The 21,466-nt window shown below is 38.3% G+C and overlaps 1 protein-coding gene across 1 annotated transcript in view; it reads right to left on the reverse strand.

The window, feature by feature from the left end:
- The window catches only part of LOC150086804 (endosome/lysosome-associated apoptosis and autophagy regulator family member 2-like), a 329,438-nt gene that overhangs the window by 238,564 nt on the left and 69,408 nt on the right, over positions 1–21,466 (reverse strand). Inside the window, exon 8 of the mRNA XM_090372273.1 lies at positions 424–693. Within this exon, the coding sequence (XP_090228399.1) occupies positions 424–693 (270 nt within the window). The remainder of the gene's footprint in view (positions 1–423; positions 694–21,466) is intronic.

Here is a 21,466-nt window from a genome sequence, read left to right on the forward strand (position 1 = left end):
ATGTGGCACCCCTGGAATGTTGTGGCACCCTAGTGTGCCATAGTACCCCAGTTGGAAACCACTAGTCTATGCAGTATGCTTTCTTTTATTAATAACAAGTTTTAATTAATATAATATCTGAAATATAACTTTTATTAATTATAACATAAATGGTAATTACATTATGAAATAGTAAATTATGAAAGATGGAAATGCATCCTGATAGTACTAACATTATAAGCTATTCAATATGTGAAGTTTCAATATATGAATGAAGCTCAAATAAGACATCTGCTTCAAAATCAAGATCTGTAAGTTAAAAACTACTTATCTTGTTTTTAAGGAAAGTTACTTAAAATATGTATTCAAGGAAATTCCTAGATTTATAAGTCAAATTAAACCTATTGAAAATATATCATTTTAAAAACAGTAACCTAACCTTACCAGAAGCTCCATCTGAATAATAGTCTCTAGGGCAAAAGATACATATAGATTTATTTGAATATTCCATTCCAGGATTACACGGAGGGCAACGTATTTTCTGTTCAGATACAGGTAATTTTACAGCTTGAGGAACATCTGATCTGCAAATTTTCGGCTCATTCCATTTGTAATATACTTGGGTCTCTTTATTCTCATCGCACTGATTATGGATCTCAAAATAATCTTGTTTAGTACATGGTGGACGATTTAAACATGATGATGATCCTTTGGCTATAGCAAATTGACAAATAAGAAATCAATAAAATCAGTTAGTCTTTGGAGTGTTTCTATGATAAAAACTTGATTACAAGAGTAATTTAAAATGTAACAGCAGTTTTGTTTATAAAAGTATATATTAAAACATAGCACTTTAGATATGAAAAATTATCAAACTCTAACAGGGAGCTAGTTACTTTATGCTAAAAATTGTTGTTGTTGTTAGTTGTTGGCGCATCGGCTTCTGTGGCCATAATGCATCTCCCAAAGTTTTTGCATTTTCTACTCTGATCCACGCACTTTACCCACCCGGCTAGCCCGGATTAAAAATTGTATTTTCCTTCAGTGTAGTGGGTAAGTAACTTGGCACCCTTTTCAAAAGGTCTGTATCTTAAACTAGAAAAATTTCTGACTGCATTTTCACTTGGGTGTGGGTTAGCTGATCGCAAATGGAAGTACAGAGCATTTCTCCAGTGAGTTCTTCAGATTACTCCTCCCCTCTCCCCCTCCCCTGCAAGCTAACAAACCAGCTCAAGCACATGCAACTATAGATGGCAGAGTAGAAAACAATGAGAAGTCTGTATAATTTTGCAAAATTAAGGAACTACCTAAAAGCAGAAACACTCTATGCAACGTAAATAACTTTGATCCCAAAATTTTAACTACTTCAAAAGGAAAATGAATCAGAATAATGTGTTCTTTTTTTACCACATCAAAGGAAGATATTAATTAACAAATATGTTAGTATTGTATTAGTATTAACAAATATTTTAGTATTGTATAAGTAATGACCAATGATGCAAGAAAGTAAGCTTACAGCATCAGCAAAAAATAATAAAAATGCCCACCCCATTTGTCTATCCCCCCTCTAATAATTTGTCTAATTCTTTCCTAAATTTGTTCAAACTACTTAAACTTCCACATCAGATGGAAGTTGTTCCAACAATCAATTACTCTAAAAAACTGAGAGCAAATTTTCACACATCTATCCTGCAACTATCCATTTTCAATTTTTCCTCTTTTTAAAGCCATAAACACTTCATTCTGGTCCCCCTCACAGATGCTTGGCTTTCAAGCATTGCAATTTGCAAATTTCTAGTTGCTTACGGCACTGAAATTAGATTATAAAGTTGAACTATTTTCTCTTTTCATTGTTATATCAGCTGTGACTGGAGAAGCAAGGGCATCCACTACAAAATATAAGGTAGGAATCCTTGCTTCTTCAGTCACAGCTGAAAAGATTTTTCTGGCATCCTGTTAAAGAAATAGCTGGATTTGTTGGAATTTTAAGAAATCATGATGATCATCAGCATTTGTTAACTTGCAGAAGACTTAATAAATTTTGCAACAGAAATGGTTGGATGGCAAAGTTGCCATGTTTAACATTGACAGAGGCTTTCAACTTGCTCATGATATGGTAATTATTTATGCACAGTACACGTTAAACAGAGTGGTGGGCAAAATTCCCTATCTAAGAGAAAATCTTGGGAGCCTGCGAATGTATAGAAAAAGGCCTGTGAGAAGTTCAACAAGCCAGACTGCAGAGTCTCTGGTGGGATATCTTAGAAGTTAGCAATGCCAACAAAAGAAGTACAAGAAAGTTAATTGCAAAGTTGGGGAGCATGAACAGTTTAGCAGAAATCTGCAATCATTATGCTTGAAATAGGATCATTCAAAGCATGAACAAACTTCAGATAGCTGTGTTCCTTATCATAGGCACACAGAACATCACTAATTTTGATGCTTCTTATTTTTGGATACAACTTATTTCTTTGGGCTATGCAAAATCCTCCAGATGTATGCTACACCCGATATCTCACTTCAGCAAGATTTCAAAGGGCTGTACACCTCACCTTCAGCAGCAATGATACCGCTATTCTGCATGTAGTCTGCAATGAAATTCTATGCACCAAAGACTACATTATGGCAGACAGCAGTCAGATTGAATTTGGCTTTTATTTTTATTTCCGTGTTTATCAGAGAGGGTTACTCTGCAATATATTCTTATTATAGCAATAAATATTTTTCTGTGCATACAGATGGAGATACAGTTTACATTGTTCTGCTGCCATGTCATACATGAGCACTGCATGACATTTGTCTAAATGCATTTAAAATATTGCTAAAAATATCTAAATGCTAAAAATATTTTTTAGCATTTAGACAAAACTTAATGCTAAATAAATGGTACATCTACCAGGGATAACACAGATTTGTCTTTCCATGTCCCAGCCTTTGAGTCTTGCATACCCAATATTTTGATTCACATATGAGAGTGGCCACTAGTGCATTTACATATAGGTACATCAGGCGCATGACTAGGAGTCCTAATAATAATTGAAATATATATTTTAGAATTTTATTAGTATATCATTGCAGCAAAAAAAAAAAAACAACAGAAATAAATTCATGTAGTATAACATGTCATATTATTTGCAACAATTACAGTGTCATTAAAATGTCAATCAGTTATGCCTTCTCAACATGACCTTAGTGACGATCCCTAGTTTGTTTTTAATATAAAATTTGAATTATCAACATAACACGAAAGTAATTTAAGAAATACATAATAAACAAATAAAGAGTAGACCGCTGCTTATTACTGCAAGGCCATAAATAATTTAAGATGAAGTAAAAAAAAGTAAAAAAAGTGATTGTCCAAAATATTTACAGATATATTTAACTTTAAATCTAATCAAGACGCCCGATAAACACTGCAACAAAGCATTAATGATAACTAGAATTTTACACACACACATATAAAATTCTAGTTTTATTATATTATATTCTAAGTTTATTAATATTTTAGTTATTATATATATATATATATATATTTATTTATTTATTTATTTATTATAGCTTAAGTAAAATAGGTACATGCTATTTAATAGTATATTATGTTTGATATGATGGTGGTGGCCAAAAATATAAAACCGATTCTACATAAATATAAGAACATATGTATTTTAACAAGCTGCACAAAAATATACCCGTAGATCAAAACACCAAGTAACTCTATAATAGCCAATTAATTAAATAACAAGTACCTATTTTACTTAAGCTATAATAAATAAATATATTACAACGGATGTAATGTACTATCTAAAATAGATGGCATTAATCCGATCTGGATTATATTGCATAAGATATTTATAAATTGTTCTTATTATATATATATATATATATATATATATCTTCAAAAAGGCCTCTAAGGTTGGGAGAGTAATACGTATCCAAAATTTAAAACAAATACACCAACCGTTTAACTATAATGGTTTAATACTGAAAATTATAAAATGTACCAAATGATACTACACTGTAAAATAATATATGCAAAAAACTAATTTAAAAAATAAAATATGCGATAAAAATTTTAATATACAATAAAATATAAATAAAATATTTAAAATACAATAAAATTAAAAGCGATAAAACATTGACTGAAGCTTTTGGAGGCTTCCGCCTCCTTTCTCAACAACAATGATGTTTAAGCAACACATCCTTAAGTAACAGGCTCACAGCACACGTGGTTGACCAGGCGCATGCTCAATATTTCTTCCATACGATCCAGAACCGGAAGCGGCTCGGGAGCGTGGAAATATAAAACGCTCGTCTTTTGCCAGGACCACGGCTTCCAGTAGGGATGACAGCATTCACTATCAAGGTCAAGGATTGACCGGGCGCATAGGTTCTGGGACCGTAAGTGGCTGGAGAGTTTGTGGATAGGCTCATCTGAGAACAACAGTATGAATAGGGACAGGGGTGTTCGATTTCACCCCCTACTGGAAGCCGTGGTCCTAGCAAAAGACGAGCGTTTTATATTTCCACGCTCCCGAGCCGCTTCCGGTTCTGGATCGTATGGAAGAAATATTGAGCATGCGCCTGGTCAACCACGTGTGCTGTGAGCCTGTTACTTAAGGATGTGTTGCTTAAACATCATTGTTGTTGAGAAAGGAGGCGGAAGCCTCCAAAAGCTTCAATCAATGTTTTATCGCTTTTAATTTTATTGTATTTTATTGTATTTTAAATATTTTATTGTATTTTAAATATTTTATTGTATATTAAAATTTTTATCACATATTTTATTTTGGAAATTAGTTTTTTGCATATATTATTTTACAGTGTAGTATCATTTGGTACATTTTATAATTTTCAGTATTAAACCATTATAGTTAAATGGTTGGTGTATTTATTTTAAATTTTGGATATATATATATATATATATATATAATAATAATAATAATAAAGCGTTTCAAAAGGATGTGAAAACATTTTAGGAATAAATAAAATTAATTACAAATCTTAGAATCTATATTATTGTGTACCGAAGCAATAGCTTGTGGCACGTGGTGAACTAGTGCAAATGTTCCAACTGTCTGCCATTTGCTTCTTAGGCACTGTTCACTGCAGCAAACCACTTAATGAGAAACTACTTATTCTCCAATGTAACTGCAGCAATAGCTTCATTAACTTGTTTAATTTCAACTTTTAATTGTTGAAGTGTGGTTGGTTTTCTTCCTTATACTACATCCTGAAGGATGTAGTATAAGGAAGAAAACCTAAGCAGAAATCAAGCCCACCAAAAAGAAATCAAGCGGGATTAAATGAGAGTTACCCAACACTTCTTCATCAGCCTATCCACAGATCTGTGAAATGGTTATCAAGCCAGATCCTAACATCATGATGATAATGTGGGGGTGCCCTATTCCCAATGGTAGCATACCACTCCTTTTCCATACAGCTTGAAAATGGTGGACACAAGGGATACATATCACCGTAACTGTCACTTAAAAAAAATATGGTTCAACAATTTCTCCCTAGTTGAGACAAACATCACCGACCAGATTGCAATACTGGTAAATTCATGCATTCTCTATGTGAATGTTTGGATTATTAGGGGACCAATATGCACAATTACATAAGTTTCCTGCACATTTGAGCTGTAACTTTGTCTGATCTGGCCAAACAGTCTTGTCTAAAAACCATGCATCCACCTCATCCTCCATCTTCAATTTAAATTATTCACAAAACTTGCCAATTGGGATCATCTTCATTCATTCATATCGTATAGCAATCTTGGCATGTACAGGATTTCCACTTAGCTATTTTGAAAATTCAATGTACACTTTTTCTGCTGATTCCTGTCTCACAAACAGCTCACCTTAAAGATTTTTGTGGTGATTGTGCAAATCACTGCAATGCTATATCAAAATTTTCATCACCCATTCTTGATGAGCAGGATCTCCCAGGATCTTTGCTTGAACAAATATTGCACAATACCACGCACCTGAAATTTACAAAAAATTCTTGAAATTGTTCTTCGTGATGGTGGTTTTGTGGCAAATTCAAGTCTCCATTGTCTTTGAGCTTCACACTTATTCTTGGATTAAAAGACATCTTAAGATTGCTTTCAATTGTTCTAATGTCAAACATCAAGATGCCACATTGATTATCCTCTGCATTATGGATATCATTTCACTTTTGTTTTAACAACTAATCCATCTTTTATGAGCAAACAAACTAATCAAAGACAAAAAAATTTAAGTTTAACTATATATGTCATTAAATATATATGATTAAAATGTGTGTACATCTTTTTGAAGCACTCTATATTCTCATCTATTATTTAAATTTTAAATACACAAAATTCTGTAGGAAGCCCAAACTCCCATAACACCTTAGGCTCCAACTGATTTAGCATCACTGTGTGTGACCATGAATGATTATTCTATTATAACAGTGTTTAATTCTGGAATTCAACTAAATTGTTGAACTTGGAATTGGCTTTACTGTGTTATATATCATAGCACAAAAGTTAATAATAATAAAAAGTGTAATAGAAGCTTACGTAACAGTTGCACCAATTAGGACTTTATAAACTTTATAACTTATAATCTGTATATTATATGTATATATGGTATGCTGTATATAGCATAACTTCATAAATCTAAAAACAGTGGGACTTAGCCCTTGCTGGATTTTTGAAATCTAATATTAGTATTAGTAGAGAACTGCAGTATTTCTTGGCATAGCTGTGAAAAATTATAGTGTTCCAACAAAGAGGCAAAGTAACATTGATTGTTGTTATTTCCTTATAATCTTTATAAAGCTCACCTCAGTTAAGTTTCCCAAGTAATGAATAAAAATATTAAAAATATCAATAAAGAAAACCAAACTATTTCACAATAGCAGTCTGGGATCCTCGCCTGCTATTATGAACATATACCAGAATATTTATATACATAGTAAATAGATATCAGAGCCTTATGACCACTACACGTAATGAATATATGCTGAAAGTGGAGCTTTATGGTTGCTTCTTGTAACTAGTAAGGCTCTGTGTAACAACTGTAAGGCTCCAGTATATACTTGCTATGTATAACATCTGTAAGGCTTCATTATATACTTATGATGTAGTAGCAGCCACGTAAATTGCATCACCCTCTTAAAGTTTAATATTTCCTTAAGAACTCCCTCTATAGGTAAAATTGTGTCACCTCAAGTTACTATTACACCATCCTGTAAAACTAGTGTGATATTGCATCATCATTCTGTAATATTAGAGCGGTACTGCATCACCTTGTTTATAAAAGTATCTACCTACTGCTACCTGTCTTCACCTCCTATTCAGCAGCAGTATGGCATACTCTCAGTTAAATCAAGGAAGAAAAGCATAATTATTGCTCTTGATAGGGAGAGCTTTTCTAGTCAACATAAAGCTACAAAAGTTGCTGTAACCAGTCTACTGCATCAAAGTTACTTAAAAGAAACATGACAAGAGATATCAAAAAAAATAAGGAAATAGACTGAAACAGAAAAGTACTGCAGCACAGGAGAGAGTTCTGAAGTGTCTATGCCACTGTGATCATCATGAAAGTTCTAAAGACCTAAAATACAAGTGGAAGGAACATACTGAGGAAAATGCAAGTGATAGAACTGTCTGACAAAGATGTGATGAGTGGTCTGAAAGCTTACTCACCTCATAAGAAGCCCTTGTTGACAAAATCCATGAGAAAAAACAACTAACCTGTGGGCTAAAGAACATGCACATTGGACAGTTGAGCAATGGGAATCTGTAATATTCTTGATGAACCAAAATTTAACCTCCATGGACTGGATGGTAAATGCTAGATTCAGTGTAAATCTAACAAAGTTTATCACCTTGACTGCATTCACTGAACAGTTAAGTTTCCATTGGGAATGGAAACTTAACTGTTGAAAATTTAATGATTGAAAACAATTATTTCAAATTTACAATAATCAACATAACAACAACACTCAATGAAGTGAGTTTTTTTTTTTTTTAAGTATATTTTCAAAAAAGATTTTGAATGCTAGACATCTATTGTTTTATTGTGTTTACTTTATTCACCTATTCTAATTCTATTTTTGAAATCAAATTTTAATTTCCTTGCCTACACTGATGATGATGTGATATCTTATTACTTTATGGCTACCCAAGCAGATGCTAACTTTGCTGTCAATAATCATCAATTAATAAAATTTATAAGATGTATACATCTCGTAAACTTACAATAATAATTTATTGTAAGTTTAAAAATGATAATAACTTACTGTTTATTAGCTTTACTAATACAAGAAAATTTATACTTTTCTAGCCAAGTGGATAAGAGGTATGACACAAAATTAATAAGACTGATTTTATAAAATGAAATACGGCAGCACTGCACACATACTGCATGTAGATTGAATCCCTCTACACAATAAGAGTAGTCATATCTCATTGCATTCAGCACGTGTCAGGTCATCATGAAGTAAACCACCACATTTGCCAACTGTGTCACGAAAAATTGAGCAGAAGAATACTGAGCAACGTTACACCTTCAAATTTTGATCACTGAACAAAAGCATGACAGAAATATGGAAAAAGTTAAAAGAGCTCGTGGAGATAAAAGTTTTATCCCAAGTCCAAGTTTTCTGACACCACAAAGCCTTTTTGGAAGGATGTAAAGTTGTTGAAGATGAAACCCGTGCAGGGAGACCTGTCTCAGCAACAACAAAGAAGAATGTAGAGAGGGTAAGGGCTCTGATTGTGTCTGACTGATGATTGACCATGAGACTGGTGGTAGATGGTTGAGAATGGTGGGCTGAACATGAGTCACTGAGCTGTTCACAACATTATTTACAGAGCATTTGGGGATGTGCAAAATTTGTGCAAAAAAGATAACAAAAAATCTCACTGAAGAACAGATGCAAAATCAGAACATCTGCCTCAACCTTCTCAACCATTCTAAAAATGAGCCAGAATTCCTTTAGCAAGTGATAACAGATGATGAAATGTAGATTTCGGAGCACAATCCAGAAACAGAAAAACAGGGTGAAGGATGGCACAATGCAAAATTGCCACACCTGAAGAAAGCATAAATGAGCAAATCCAGAAAAAAATCAATGTTCATTTGTTTTTCTGATCAGTGTGGAGAGGTGTACATTTCTGTACACCACTTTTTCTGATCAGCATGGAGTAGTATACTTTTCTGTAGCTGGAAAAGAAGTCCAGCTACAGAAAAGGGTTCTGCACAATCAACTTGAAAAGGCCAAAAACTGGATTTTGCATCACAACAATGTGCTCTGCCAATGCACAATGTCTGTCACAGAGTTTCTGACCTACAAAAAAACATTCCAGTCCTTGCAGCTACCATATTTATCTTGGAAGAATTTATCTTGTCAAAGAGTTTATCCTGTCAAAGAATTTATCAAAGAATTTATCTTGGAAGCTACTAGGCTTTACATACCAACTAAGAAATATTGTTCAAGGTTTACGCCTAAATGGATGTCAGATGAACTAATGAGACATATGGCAGAGAAGAAAAGTGCATGGGATACATATAAATTAATGAGTGAAATGGAAGTCTATGATAGATATAAGTTGGTCTGTAACCAAGTCACAAAGGAGATTAGGCAGGCAAAGGCAGATTATGAGAAATCTTTGGCAAAAGATGCAAAGAAAAATAGCAAAGAGTTCTTTACCTATGTAAACTCTAAAAGGAAAGGGATGAATCAGATTGGTCCACTGGATATTGATGGTTAAACTGTGGATAATCCTGCTCAGGTGGCAAACAAACGACATGAGTATTTTGCATCTACATTCATACATGAGGAGTTATTCAGGGAAGAGAATGCCAGAGGTGAGTTAAACTCTGGCAGTGAGCTAGATGATTTTGTAATAACTGAGAGGAAAGTGGAGGAGAAATTGTTGAAGATAAACATAAAAAAGGCACCCGGGGTGTACGGGATCTATCCAATTATATTAAAGGAGGCAGCAAGGGAAGTACGCAAACCCTTAGCCATAATTATGAGACCTTCTTTGGACCCAGGGGAGGTACCCATAGACTGGAGATGTGCAAATGTGACCCCAATTAACAAAGGAGGATCAAAGGGCAACACAAGTAATTATAGACCTGTTAGTTTAACTTCTATTCCAGGAAAATTAATAGTGGCACTAGTTAAAGAAGCACTGCGGGATCATTTAGACAAGATTTCAGTTATAGCTCGGACACAGCATGGTTTTATTGTTTGTTTGTTTGTTTGTTGTTTGGTTTTTAGGAGCATTAGCAACTAAGGCCATATTGCTCCGGGGATATGCGGTGGTCATTCCCTGAGCTTTCCGCATCCTCCGTATTTGGTGGTATGGTTTTATTAAGGGAAAGTCTTGCCTGACCAATCTGATTGGATACCATGATGTGGTCACAAAGGAACTGGATGCAGGGAATAACTTTGATATCATATATTTGGATCTTAGAAAGGCTTTTGATACTGTTGAACATGGAAGACTGCTGCACAAATTATAGCAGTGTGGCATTGGCGGCAAATTGCTGCTATGGATAAAGGGATGGTTGAGTGGGAGAAGACACACAGTGGTAATCAATGGATACTGCTCATTGTGGACTAATGTTATGAGTGGAGTCCTTCAGGGTTCGGTGTTGGGTCCATTGTTGTTTTCTGTATTTATAAATGATATTGATGATGGTATATCAAGCTTAATGTCCAAGTTTGCAGACGATACAAAGGTTGGCAGGGTTGTTAAGGACACTACTGATGCTATGCTGCTGCAACAGCATTAGCATTAGCATTAGCATTAGTAGAGGCATTTGATGCAAGAAAGCAAGCTTATGCAGCATCAGCCAAAAAAAAAAAAAAAAAAAAAAGTAACATAAATAAATAAAAATAACCACTTCCACTTCACCCCTCTGTTCGATCGAAATACCTGTCCAGCTGAGCCTTAAACTTATTTAGGCTATCAACTTCCACGACAAGGGATGGAAGTCTGTTCCACCCACCAACCACCCGCTGGCTAAAGGCAAATTTCCGCACATCTATCCTACATCTGTCTTTCCTCAATTTGAATTTATGCCCTCTCAGGTGATTTTTCTGAGCTAGAGGAAGAATCCCATCAGCATTGAGCATGCTCAAACCATTCAAGGCTTTGTACACCTCTATCAGATCACCCCGCTGGTGCCTAGTTTCCAGACACTGTAATTTGCAAAACTTAAGCCTTTCTTCATAAGAGAACCCCTTTGTCCCATTCACCAATCTAGTTGCCCTTCTCTGTACTCGTTCCAGCAGCTCTACATCCTTCCTGAAATGAGGCCTCCAGGCCTGTATACAGTACTCTAGGTGTGGCCTGACCATTGCCTTATACAAGGGAATAATCACCTCCTTATCCCTGCTAGAAAAATTCCTATATATCATTGACAATACACCATGAGCTACTCTTGCAGCTCGTCTGCACTGCTCAGAGAACTTCATATCTGCCTGCACCACCACCCCCAGGTCCCTTTCATTCTCTACCACTGTCAGTGTAGTACCACAGAGTTGATATGTTGCTCTGGGGTTGCTGTTTCCCATATGTAGTACTTTACATTTGTCAATGTTAAACTTCATTTGCCACCTCGAAGCCCATCTGCTCAATCTTTCCAAATCCTGTTGCAGCAGCATAGTGTCAGTAGTGTCCTTGACAACCCTGCCAACCTTCGTATCGTCTGCAAACTTGGACATTAAGCCTGATATACCATCATCAATATCATTTATAAATACAGAAAACAATAAAGGCCCCAATACTGAACCCTGAGGGACTCCACTAATAACATTAGTCCACGATGAGCAGTGTCCATTGATTACCACTCTCTGTCTTCTCCCCCTCAACCACCCCTTTATCCATAGCAGCAACTTGCCTCCAATGCCACACTGCTCCAATTTGTGCAGCAGTCTTCCATGTGCAACAGTATCAAAAGCCTTTCTAAGATCCAAGTATATAATATCAAAGTTATTCCCTGCATCCAGTTCTTTTGTGACTGCATCATAGTATCCAATCAAATTGGTCAGGCAAGACTTCCCCTTAACAAAACCATGCTGTGTCCTAGCTATAACTGAAGTCTTGTCTAGATGATCCTGCAGTGCTTCTTTCACCAGTGCCTCCATTAATTTTCCGGGAACAGAAGTTAAACTCACAGGTCTATAATTACTTGTGTCAGCCTTTGATCCCCCTTTGTGAATTGGGGTCACATTTGCACATCTCCAGTCAATGGGTACCTCCCCTGAGTCCAAGGAAGCTCTCATAATTATGGCTAAGGGTTTGCTTACCTCCTTTGCTGCCTCCTTTAATATAACTGGATAGATCCCATCCACCCCAGGTGCCTTTCTTGTGTTTATCTTCAACAATTTCTCCTCCACTTTGCTCTCTGTTATTACAAGATTCTCTAGCTTACTGCTAGAGTTGAATACACCTCTGGCATTCCCCTCGCTGAATAACTCCTCATGTGTGAATGTCGATGCAAAATATTCATTTAGTTTGTTAGCTACCCGAGCAGGGTCATCAACAGTTGACCCATCGATCTCAAGTGGACCAATCTGATTCATCCCCTTCCTTCTAGAGTTTACATAAGTAAAGAACTCTTTGCTGTTTTTCTTCGCATCCCTTGCCAAGGATCTCTCGTAATCTGCCTTCGCCTGCCTAACCTCCTTTGTAACTTGGTTACAGATCAACTTGTATCTATCATAGGCGTCCGTGTCACGTGTTAATTTGTATGTATCCCATGCATTTTTCTTCTCTGCCATATGCCTCATTAGTTCATCTGACAACCATTTAGGCCTAAACCTTGAACAATATTTCTTAGTTGGTATGTAAAGCCTAGTAGCTTCCACGATAAGTTCTTTGAATGCTTCCCATTTTGAATTTGCTGTTGGCAATATCATCAGTTGATCCCACTGTATAGAATTTAAATACTGTCTCAGTCCATTGTAGTCGCCTTTACGAAAGCAATACCCCTTCCCTTTACCCCTAATGGTAGTTACCTCTTTGAGTAACTCCCACTTCAGCACACTGTGATCACTGCCACCAAGTGGTTCATTTATCTGCAGATTCTTAATGCATGAAGAATCACTACTGATAATCAAATCAAGAGTATTACTCCCTCTAGTTGCCTCCCGAACATGCTGATGTAGAAAACAATCATCCAATAAATCCACAAAAGCCTTGCTACTGTGTGAGTGACCAGCCCCCAAATTCCAGTCAATATCTGGGAAATTAAAATCCCCCATTATAAGACTCTCTGATTTACTGGCCCACTCTATTTCTCCGAACAGTTTCTTATTATACTCATCAGAGTCATTATGCCTATAGCACACTCCTACTCTCAATTTTGATCTCCCAACAGGATCTGGAAAGGTTGAGCAGATGGACTGAAGAGGTGGCAAATGAAATTTAACATTGACAAATGTAAAGTACTACATATGGCAAGCAGTAACCTCAGAATAATGTATCAACTCTGTGGTACTACACTGACAGTGGTAGAGAATGAAAAGGACCTGGGAGTAATTGTGCAGGCAGATATGAAGTTTTCTGAGCAGTGTAGATGGTCTACAAGAGTAGCTCATGGTGTCTTGCCAATGATATACAGGATTGTTTCTAGCAGGGATAAGGCAATGGCCAGGCCACATTTTGAGTACTGTATACATGTCTGGAGACCTCATTTTAAGAAGGATGTAGGGCTGTTGGAATGAGTACAGAGAAGGGCAACAAGATTAGTGAATGGAACAAAGGGTTGCTCTTACGAAGATTAGATTAGATTAGATTTAGATTTTATTGGTGCATTAGCAGCTTTGGCTATAATGCACCAAGACCATGTCATATATAAAAAAATTAAACATTCGTTGACCTAACTAGTTAGGTCACCATGTCCAAATAAATAATAACAAATGTATAAAAGATTAATCAATAGAAAAGCACAATAAAATGTAAATTTTATATACCAGTAAAAATGTTTATTGATTTTAAAAAGCTAAAAACAGCAGACACATGGTCATTGTCAGATAAAATCTGACTGAGTCTATAAGGCTCAGCCGGATGACTAAAAACGGTAAAATATAAATCACGTTCGTGTCTAAAACGTGGACACACGGTTAAAATGTGATGAATAGATAAAATGGTGCCACAGTTCTCGCACATAGGACAGTCATCTGCCCTCAGCAGAAAAGAATGTGTAAGATGACTGTGTCCTATGAGGAGACGAGCTAGAACACCTTCCTCTTTACGATTCCTGCACAGACTAGACTGCCACGGTTCAATTACAGGCTTTATACGATATAATTTATTCGCAGTCTGCCTATTCCACGAATCCTGCCATTGGGAATGTATCTTTTGATGTACTATTTGCCTGTAGTCTGTATAGGGGACTAACAGGCAACGGTTATTATTGGGAATTGCTGATTTGGCTGCGGCGTCAGCCAAATCATTTCCCCTAATCCCAATGTGGCTGGGAATCCAGCAGAAGTGGATATCATATTCGCGTTCATAGAGAACGTGAATCTTCTGCTGAATGCTAGACAGAACTGGATGAGGATTATATCTCACAGATATTAAAGCCTGTAACATGCTAAGAGAGTCGGAATATAAAATGAACCGTTGGTATTGGCATTTACTAATGTGATCCAAGGCTAACTCTACAGCGTGTAGCTCTGCAGTAAATATGCTGCATTCAGAGGGAATCTGCTCTGATATAGTGCTGTCTGTAAAGACAGCAGCAGATCCCACATATGATTCTGACTTCGAACCATCTGTGTAGACTGGCGCAAAGTCGGAATATTCAGTTCGGTGTGCTGAATGAAGCTGCAGGTAGACACATGATGGAGTGTCCGACTTTCCCCAGTTTCTAAGCGACAAGTCGCATGCCGGGACACGAGCATGCCAGGGTGGAAAGGGTTGCTTTGATGTTTGGGCAACCTTGTCTACCTTGATATTAAGTTCTTTGAGTAGCTCTTGGAAACGAATACCAAAAGGACAATTGGCAGTCTTGCGGGTATTGTATAAATTTTCCCATCGTGGCTCAAAAACGAATGGCCACGTAGGATGGTCTGGCAGGGATTTCAGTTTTAAAGCATACTTTAAAGACAACTGCTTACGTCGAAGCGATAACGGTGGTTCATTTGCTTCGACGTATAAGCTCTGGACAGGAGATGTGCGATATGCTCCAGTAGCAATACGTAGGGCCTGATGATGGATGGGGTCCAGCCATCGAAGGGCACTGTCTCTGGCTGAAGAATATACCTGGGACCCATAATCTAATTTGGATCGCACAAGTGCATCGGTCTGCACCCCAAGATAAAGAGCAGAGCGAGCGGAGCATATTAAGGCCTCTTGTGCTGAGTTAACGAATATGATCCAAAAAGGTCAGTTTTTTATCAAATATAAGTCCCAAGAATTTTGTGTTCGCCGCTACTGGAATAGCATTTTATCCGAGCCTTAATTCAGGTTCAGGATGAAGATTACGCTTGCGACAAAAGTGTACGCAAGCGGTCTTCTCCGGCGAGAACCTGAAGCCACTAGCAAGTGCCCAGGAATTCACACTATCAATGGCTTTCTGCAGTGGTCTTTCAATAACCCTCATGTTGCACGACTGACAAAAAATGCTAAAGTCATCAACATAGAGGGCACTGTTTACAGTTGGAGGAAGTTGTTCTGTGATGGAATTTATTTTGATGGCAAAAAGCGTGACACTTAATACTGATCCTTGTGGTACTCCCTCCTCTTGGCTAAAGGAGCGAGAGAGTGAGGATCCCACACGAACTTGGAACGATCGATTGGCTAAAAAGTTTTGAATAAAAAAGGGGAGATGCCCTCTAAGGCCTAGGCTATGTAAATCTTTTAAAATGCCAAATCTCCAAGTTGTGTCATACGCTTTTTCCATGTCAAAGAACACCGACACCAAGTGTTCGCGTTTTAGGAAAGCATCCCGGATGGATGCTTCCAATCTAATAAGATGGTCCAATCTAATAAGCTTCCAATCTAATAAGATGGTCTCTCCAACATCCAGTGCGGTTCCTTCGGAAGCCGCACTGGATGTTGGAGAGAAGGTCATTTGTTTCGAGATGCCATATTAAACGAGAATTAACCATTCTCTCCAAGATTTTGCACAGACAGCTAGTCAGAGCAATAGGACGATAATTGGTGGTGACTTTTGGATCCTTTCCTGGCTTAGGAAAGGCAAGAACGATTGCCTTTCGCCAGGAGTCCGGAAACTGCCCTTCAGTAAAGATTCTGTTATACAGAAGGAGCAGACAGTCCATAGATTTTGGTGAAAGATGTTTAATCATTTCATAATGGATGCCATCTGGTCCAACGGCACTTGCTTTGGAAACAGCGAGGGCTCTTTTCAGTTCCTGAATAGTGAAATCCCCGTTGTAGGGATAAATGCTCTTAGATTTAAAGTTAAGTGCCCGTTTTTCGATTTTATATTTCAGGACCAGGAACTCTGGGGAGTACGAAGATGTTGCAGAGATGTTAGAGAATGTTTCCCCAAGAGAATTGGCTATTGCAGTTGGATCTGCAATAGCGCATCCATTATAATCTAGGATTGAAGAAGGGTGGGATGTATATTTTCCCTTCATTTCCCAGATTTTATCCCAGACTACCTTAGAGTTGGTAGACTGGTTAATAGATGATGTAAAACGGATCCACGATTCCTTCTGACTCTGACGGCGGATGTAGTGTGCTTTGGCTCGTGCACGTTTGAAGGCTATAAGGTTGGTCGTGGTAGGATATCGGCGGAATATCCCCCACGCTTTGTTTTGAGCCTTTTTTGCTGCTGTGCATTGTGAATTCCACCAAGGTTTGGGAAATGGTGGAAACCGGCCAGATGTTTTTGGAACAGCATTCGCAGCTGCTTGGACAATATTTTCATGTACTTAACTGCATCATTGATAGGCTCTTGACTGACTGTGCTAAGATCAAAATGTGCCTGATGTTGGAAGGCAGTCCAGTCAGCCTGATCAATCTTCCACCGTGGCAACCTGAAGGGAAGACATGGTCTCCCACTGTATAACGAGGTTATCACAGGGAAGTGATCACTTCCGTATGGATTCTCCTCCACTTCCCAAGTGAGTGAAGGGAGTAGAGAAGGGGAGCAGATAGAGAGATCAATGGCAGAAAAAGTACGGGTAGGCATGTGGAAGAAGGTGTTTGTTCCAGTATTTAGAAGGGAAAGGTCATTGTCATTGAGCATACGCTCTATGACTCGTCCCCTTCCGTTGATGTTAGCACTACCCCACAGGGTGTTATGTCCATTAAAATCCCTCCCCGAGAAGTAAGAAAGGGGGAGGCAGCTGCATTAGAAGATCATCAAGGTCTACCTGGGAGATGTCAGTCCCAGGTGGCAAATAAATGGAGCACACAGTTAATAAAAATCCCACTGAAAGGCGAATTGCAACAGCCTCTATGCAGGTTGTAATTAGCAAGGGCTGCACTGGGGTCTGGTTACCCACAAGGATAGCCACTCCCCCATGTACAGAGCCATCTGCAATTCTATCCTTTCGAAAAACTGTGATGTTGTGCATGGTGGGATCATCATTTGCCTTTAGATATGTCTCCTGCAAGCAAAAGCAAACTGGCTCGTGCTTTTGCAGGAGGGCCTTGATGTCATCAATATTTCGCCGGAATCCACGACAATTCCATTGTAGGAATTTAGCCATTATTTTGGCTTGGTGGGTCCATCAGGCGGCTTCCGAGGTGCTGAGGGCTTACTTTTATCAGTCTTGGATTTATCTTTTTTGGGGAAGAATGGATGCTGTCCCATGTCCATTTCCTCCTCCGCAAAGAGTTCCAAGACTGAATATTCGGGTACCTCCTTCTGTTCGACCTCCATCTTTTCTTGGGTACTAGGGGGGACTTCCCCTTTCTTATTCTTTTCTTTCATAATTACCTTTGTTACTTGTGGAGCATTAGGAGGTACCGATATAGGAGTGTCAGCTGATTGGTCCTTTTGTGCAGGTTTTTGAGAACTTAAGAGATACTGCGCGATGGGAGTGAAAGACTCCTTTGGAGGAATGGTCATGTCCGTCTGAGTTCCGACGGAACATCTCCCTGCTACCTTCTGGGCGTAGGTAGGTTTGTTGTTATTCAGGGGTTTGACCGATTTCCTTGCCTCCTGGTATGATATATTTAGCTCTGCCTTCAGCCATTGAATTTCTTTTTCTTCTTTCCACCTCTGGCATGCTCGTGAATAGGCCAGGTGTTCGCCTTCACAGTTAATACAGGTGGGTTTTGCGGCTGAACATGCTGTTGTTTCGTGCGCATGCAAGGACTCCACGGCAGGCCATTTGAGAATGTCCATACTTCTGGCATTTAAAACACCGTAAAGGGTTCGGAACATATGGACGCACTGAACAGTTGATGTATCCAGCTTTAATCTCATCAGGAGGTTTAGGAGAGTTAAAAGTCAGGATAACGCTCCTGGTTTTAACAATTTTTCCATCCCTTCGTGCAGTAATTCTCTAGACGGCAATAACTCCCTGGGGTTTTAATTCGGAGCAGATTTCCTCCTCTGTTACGTCGAGAAGGTCCCACTCCGAAATGACACCTCTCGATGAATTGAGTGTTCTGTGTGGTGTCACTGTTATAGAGATTCCTCCGATTGATGTTGTTTGGAGTAGATGTTCAGATTGCCTGTCGTTTTTAGTTTCAATTAAGAGGTCTCCAGAACGGAGCCTCTTAACTTGGGAGAACCTGCTAACCCATCTAACCCCTTTTGAATGAAAAAGGGCGACATTTTACCAATCGGTTTTTCACTGGTGGAATGTATAATTAGGAACCTTTGGACAGGCCCTGATGGTACTTCAGTTTGCTGCCTCTTTTTAGCAATAATGCTATCTGTATCTGTGTCAATGTTTTCAGATAGGGACCAGGTTGGGGCCCCTGAAGAAATAAGTTTATCAGGATTCATATAGTTTTTTAAATTGTTCAGTGCCCGGGCTCCCCACCCACCACGGAGCCCAAAGGGACGCCCACTACCCGGCATGCAATAAATGCGCTCGGGAGTGGAACGGCAGGGCTACCCAGACACTATACCCGCACTGCCGCCAGCCTGAATCCTGTCCCTCGGACCATGAGGGTAGGGGCGTGGCATTGACACGGTTGACCCTCGCAGGCGAGCCTACTAGCCGATTGATCCTAGTCGGGCCTTCCAGGACCACCCGTCTTGTCGAAGCAGGGGCCAAAGTGGTGTATTGAAGCTGGGCCCCCTCAACCACCAGGATCCCTCTTTCCGAATTTCCATGGGTCGCAGCGCACGGCAAACATGCCAGATTCCATTGATGTAAGCCTGGAACCTGGGCTGTGGGCGTTGGATCCCAGTGATGCTAGTCTGGAAGTCCAGCAGCGTCACTTGGAGGTCCCCTCACCACGTACAGGTACCCACATCGAGGGGCTTACGAAGAAAGGCTTAAGTTTTGCAAATTAGTGTCTGGAGACTAGGCACCTGCGAGGCGCTCAATGCTGATGTGATTCTTCCTTTTCGCTCAGAATAATCACCTGAGAGGGCATAAATTCAAATTGAGGAAAGACAGTTGTAGGATAGATAAGCAGAAGTTTGCCTTTAGCCAGTAAGTAGTTGGTTGGTGGAACAGATTTCCATCTTTTGTTGTGGAGCTTGATAGCCTAAAATACCTGTCCAGCTCAGCCTTAAATAAATTTAAGGCTGAGCTGGACAGGTATTTGGAATGAATGGAGGGGGGGGGCGGTTTTTTTTTTTTTTTTTTTTTTTTTTGGCTGATGCTGCATAAGCTTGCTTTCTTGCATTCTTGCATCATATGCCGGTGCCTCCGTAGCCAGATGGGTTGGAGCAGCAGTGCGTAGCAAACACTTCTTGATTAGACCGGGGTTCGAGCCCATGCCCACCAAATACGGAGGAGGCGGAAAGGTCAGGGAATGACAACCGCATGTCCCCGGAGTAATATTGCCTTAGTTGCTAATGCTCCTAAAAACCAAATAACAAACAAGCATCATATGCCTCTAACAATGATAATGCTAATATTCCCACAGATCTAGCACTGTGCCACTTATCTTTTTCCAAAGATCAAGAATTGCCTGAAAGAACATCATTTTGAGATAATCGACAATATCCAGAGCACCATAACTGATGAACTGAAGGACCTCACAGAAGAAGACTTCCATGGATGGAAGGAGCACTGGTGGTGTGTTGCTTCTTAAGGAAGCTACTTTGAAGGAGAGAACCTTTGGTTGTAGAAAATTTTACAATAAAAGTTTTTTATAAAACCAGTTCTCATTATTTTTGTGACAAACTTCACAATACTGTAATTTGCATATATAATAAGCATTAATTTCTAGGTATTACATTTTGATTCGGTTTGATCTTTGTCTAACACTTGAATAACCAACAAAAAATATATGTTTAATTTCTGGATAATGAGGAAAAACTTATATCACTCTACTAACTTAAATTTACTAAACAAATTATATAATTTGTATATCTCATCACATTTATTATACTCTTCAGTTATATTGTTCTCTGCATATAATTTCCCTATTATTTGAAAAATTTGTTCATTAGACCAATATTCATTTAAAATTTAAACATTTATTTAGGCAGAAGTGAAGCAAAGGATCAGGGCCATGCATACCTAATTTAATGTGCAGGAGAAACAGTTTTTAACTATGCCCTGCAAACAACATTTATTTCATTTTTGCATCCCTAGCAGAAATGCACCTAGAGAGAGTACAGTAAACCCCCGCTATTCGCGGGAGTTACGTTCCTGAGAAATGCCGCGAATACCGAAAACACGAATACTGAGTTATGGCTCCCATAGTAATAAAGGGGTTCCATTCCAAAGTATGAGATATATAAGAAAAACTAGTCTAAAATTTTGTCTATGTATGTATTATATGTACCTTCATAATATGTTATTGTTTGTTTGTTTGTTATTTGGTTTTTAGGAGTATTAGCAACTAAGGCCATATTGCTCCGTGAATATGCGGTGGTCATTCATGACCTTTCCGCATCCTCCGTATTTGGTGGTGACGGGCTCGAACCCTGGTCTAATCAAGAAGCGTGTGCTACACACTGCTGCTCCTTCCCACCTGGCTATGGAGGCACCTTCATAATATGATTATGTACATAGACAGTACATAGTGAAATGCAAGTATAAGGCATCAAAATGAAAATAAGAAACAATTTAATATTAAATGTAATATTTATATTAGAAATTTCAAACAAATCTTTCAATCCAGCGCCTTTGCTATAGCTAAAAAACGTATCCTGCCGGTGCTATCACCAGTTTTGCTAAAGTGTTGATAAAGGTGTTTTGCTTTTTCACGAATGATGAGTGAACTTAAGGGAATTTTATTTTGAGTTTGGTCTTCTATCCACAGATTTAAAGCTTTTTCCATTTTTTCTAATTTAATCACGAGTTACAGAGCAAATTTTCGAAGCAATTAACGCGTTTTCACGGACACTATGGCGGATTTTTTCTTCCAATTCCT

This window comes from Mastigoproctus giganteus, chromosome 4 (assembly GCF_048544385.1).
Source record: "Mastigoproctus giganteus isolate SK-2022 chromosome 4, ASM4854438v1, whole genome shotgun sequence".
NCBI lineage: Eukaryota > Metazoa > Arthropoda > Arachnida > Uropygi > Thelyphonidae > Mastigoproctus > Mastigoproctus giganteus.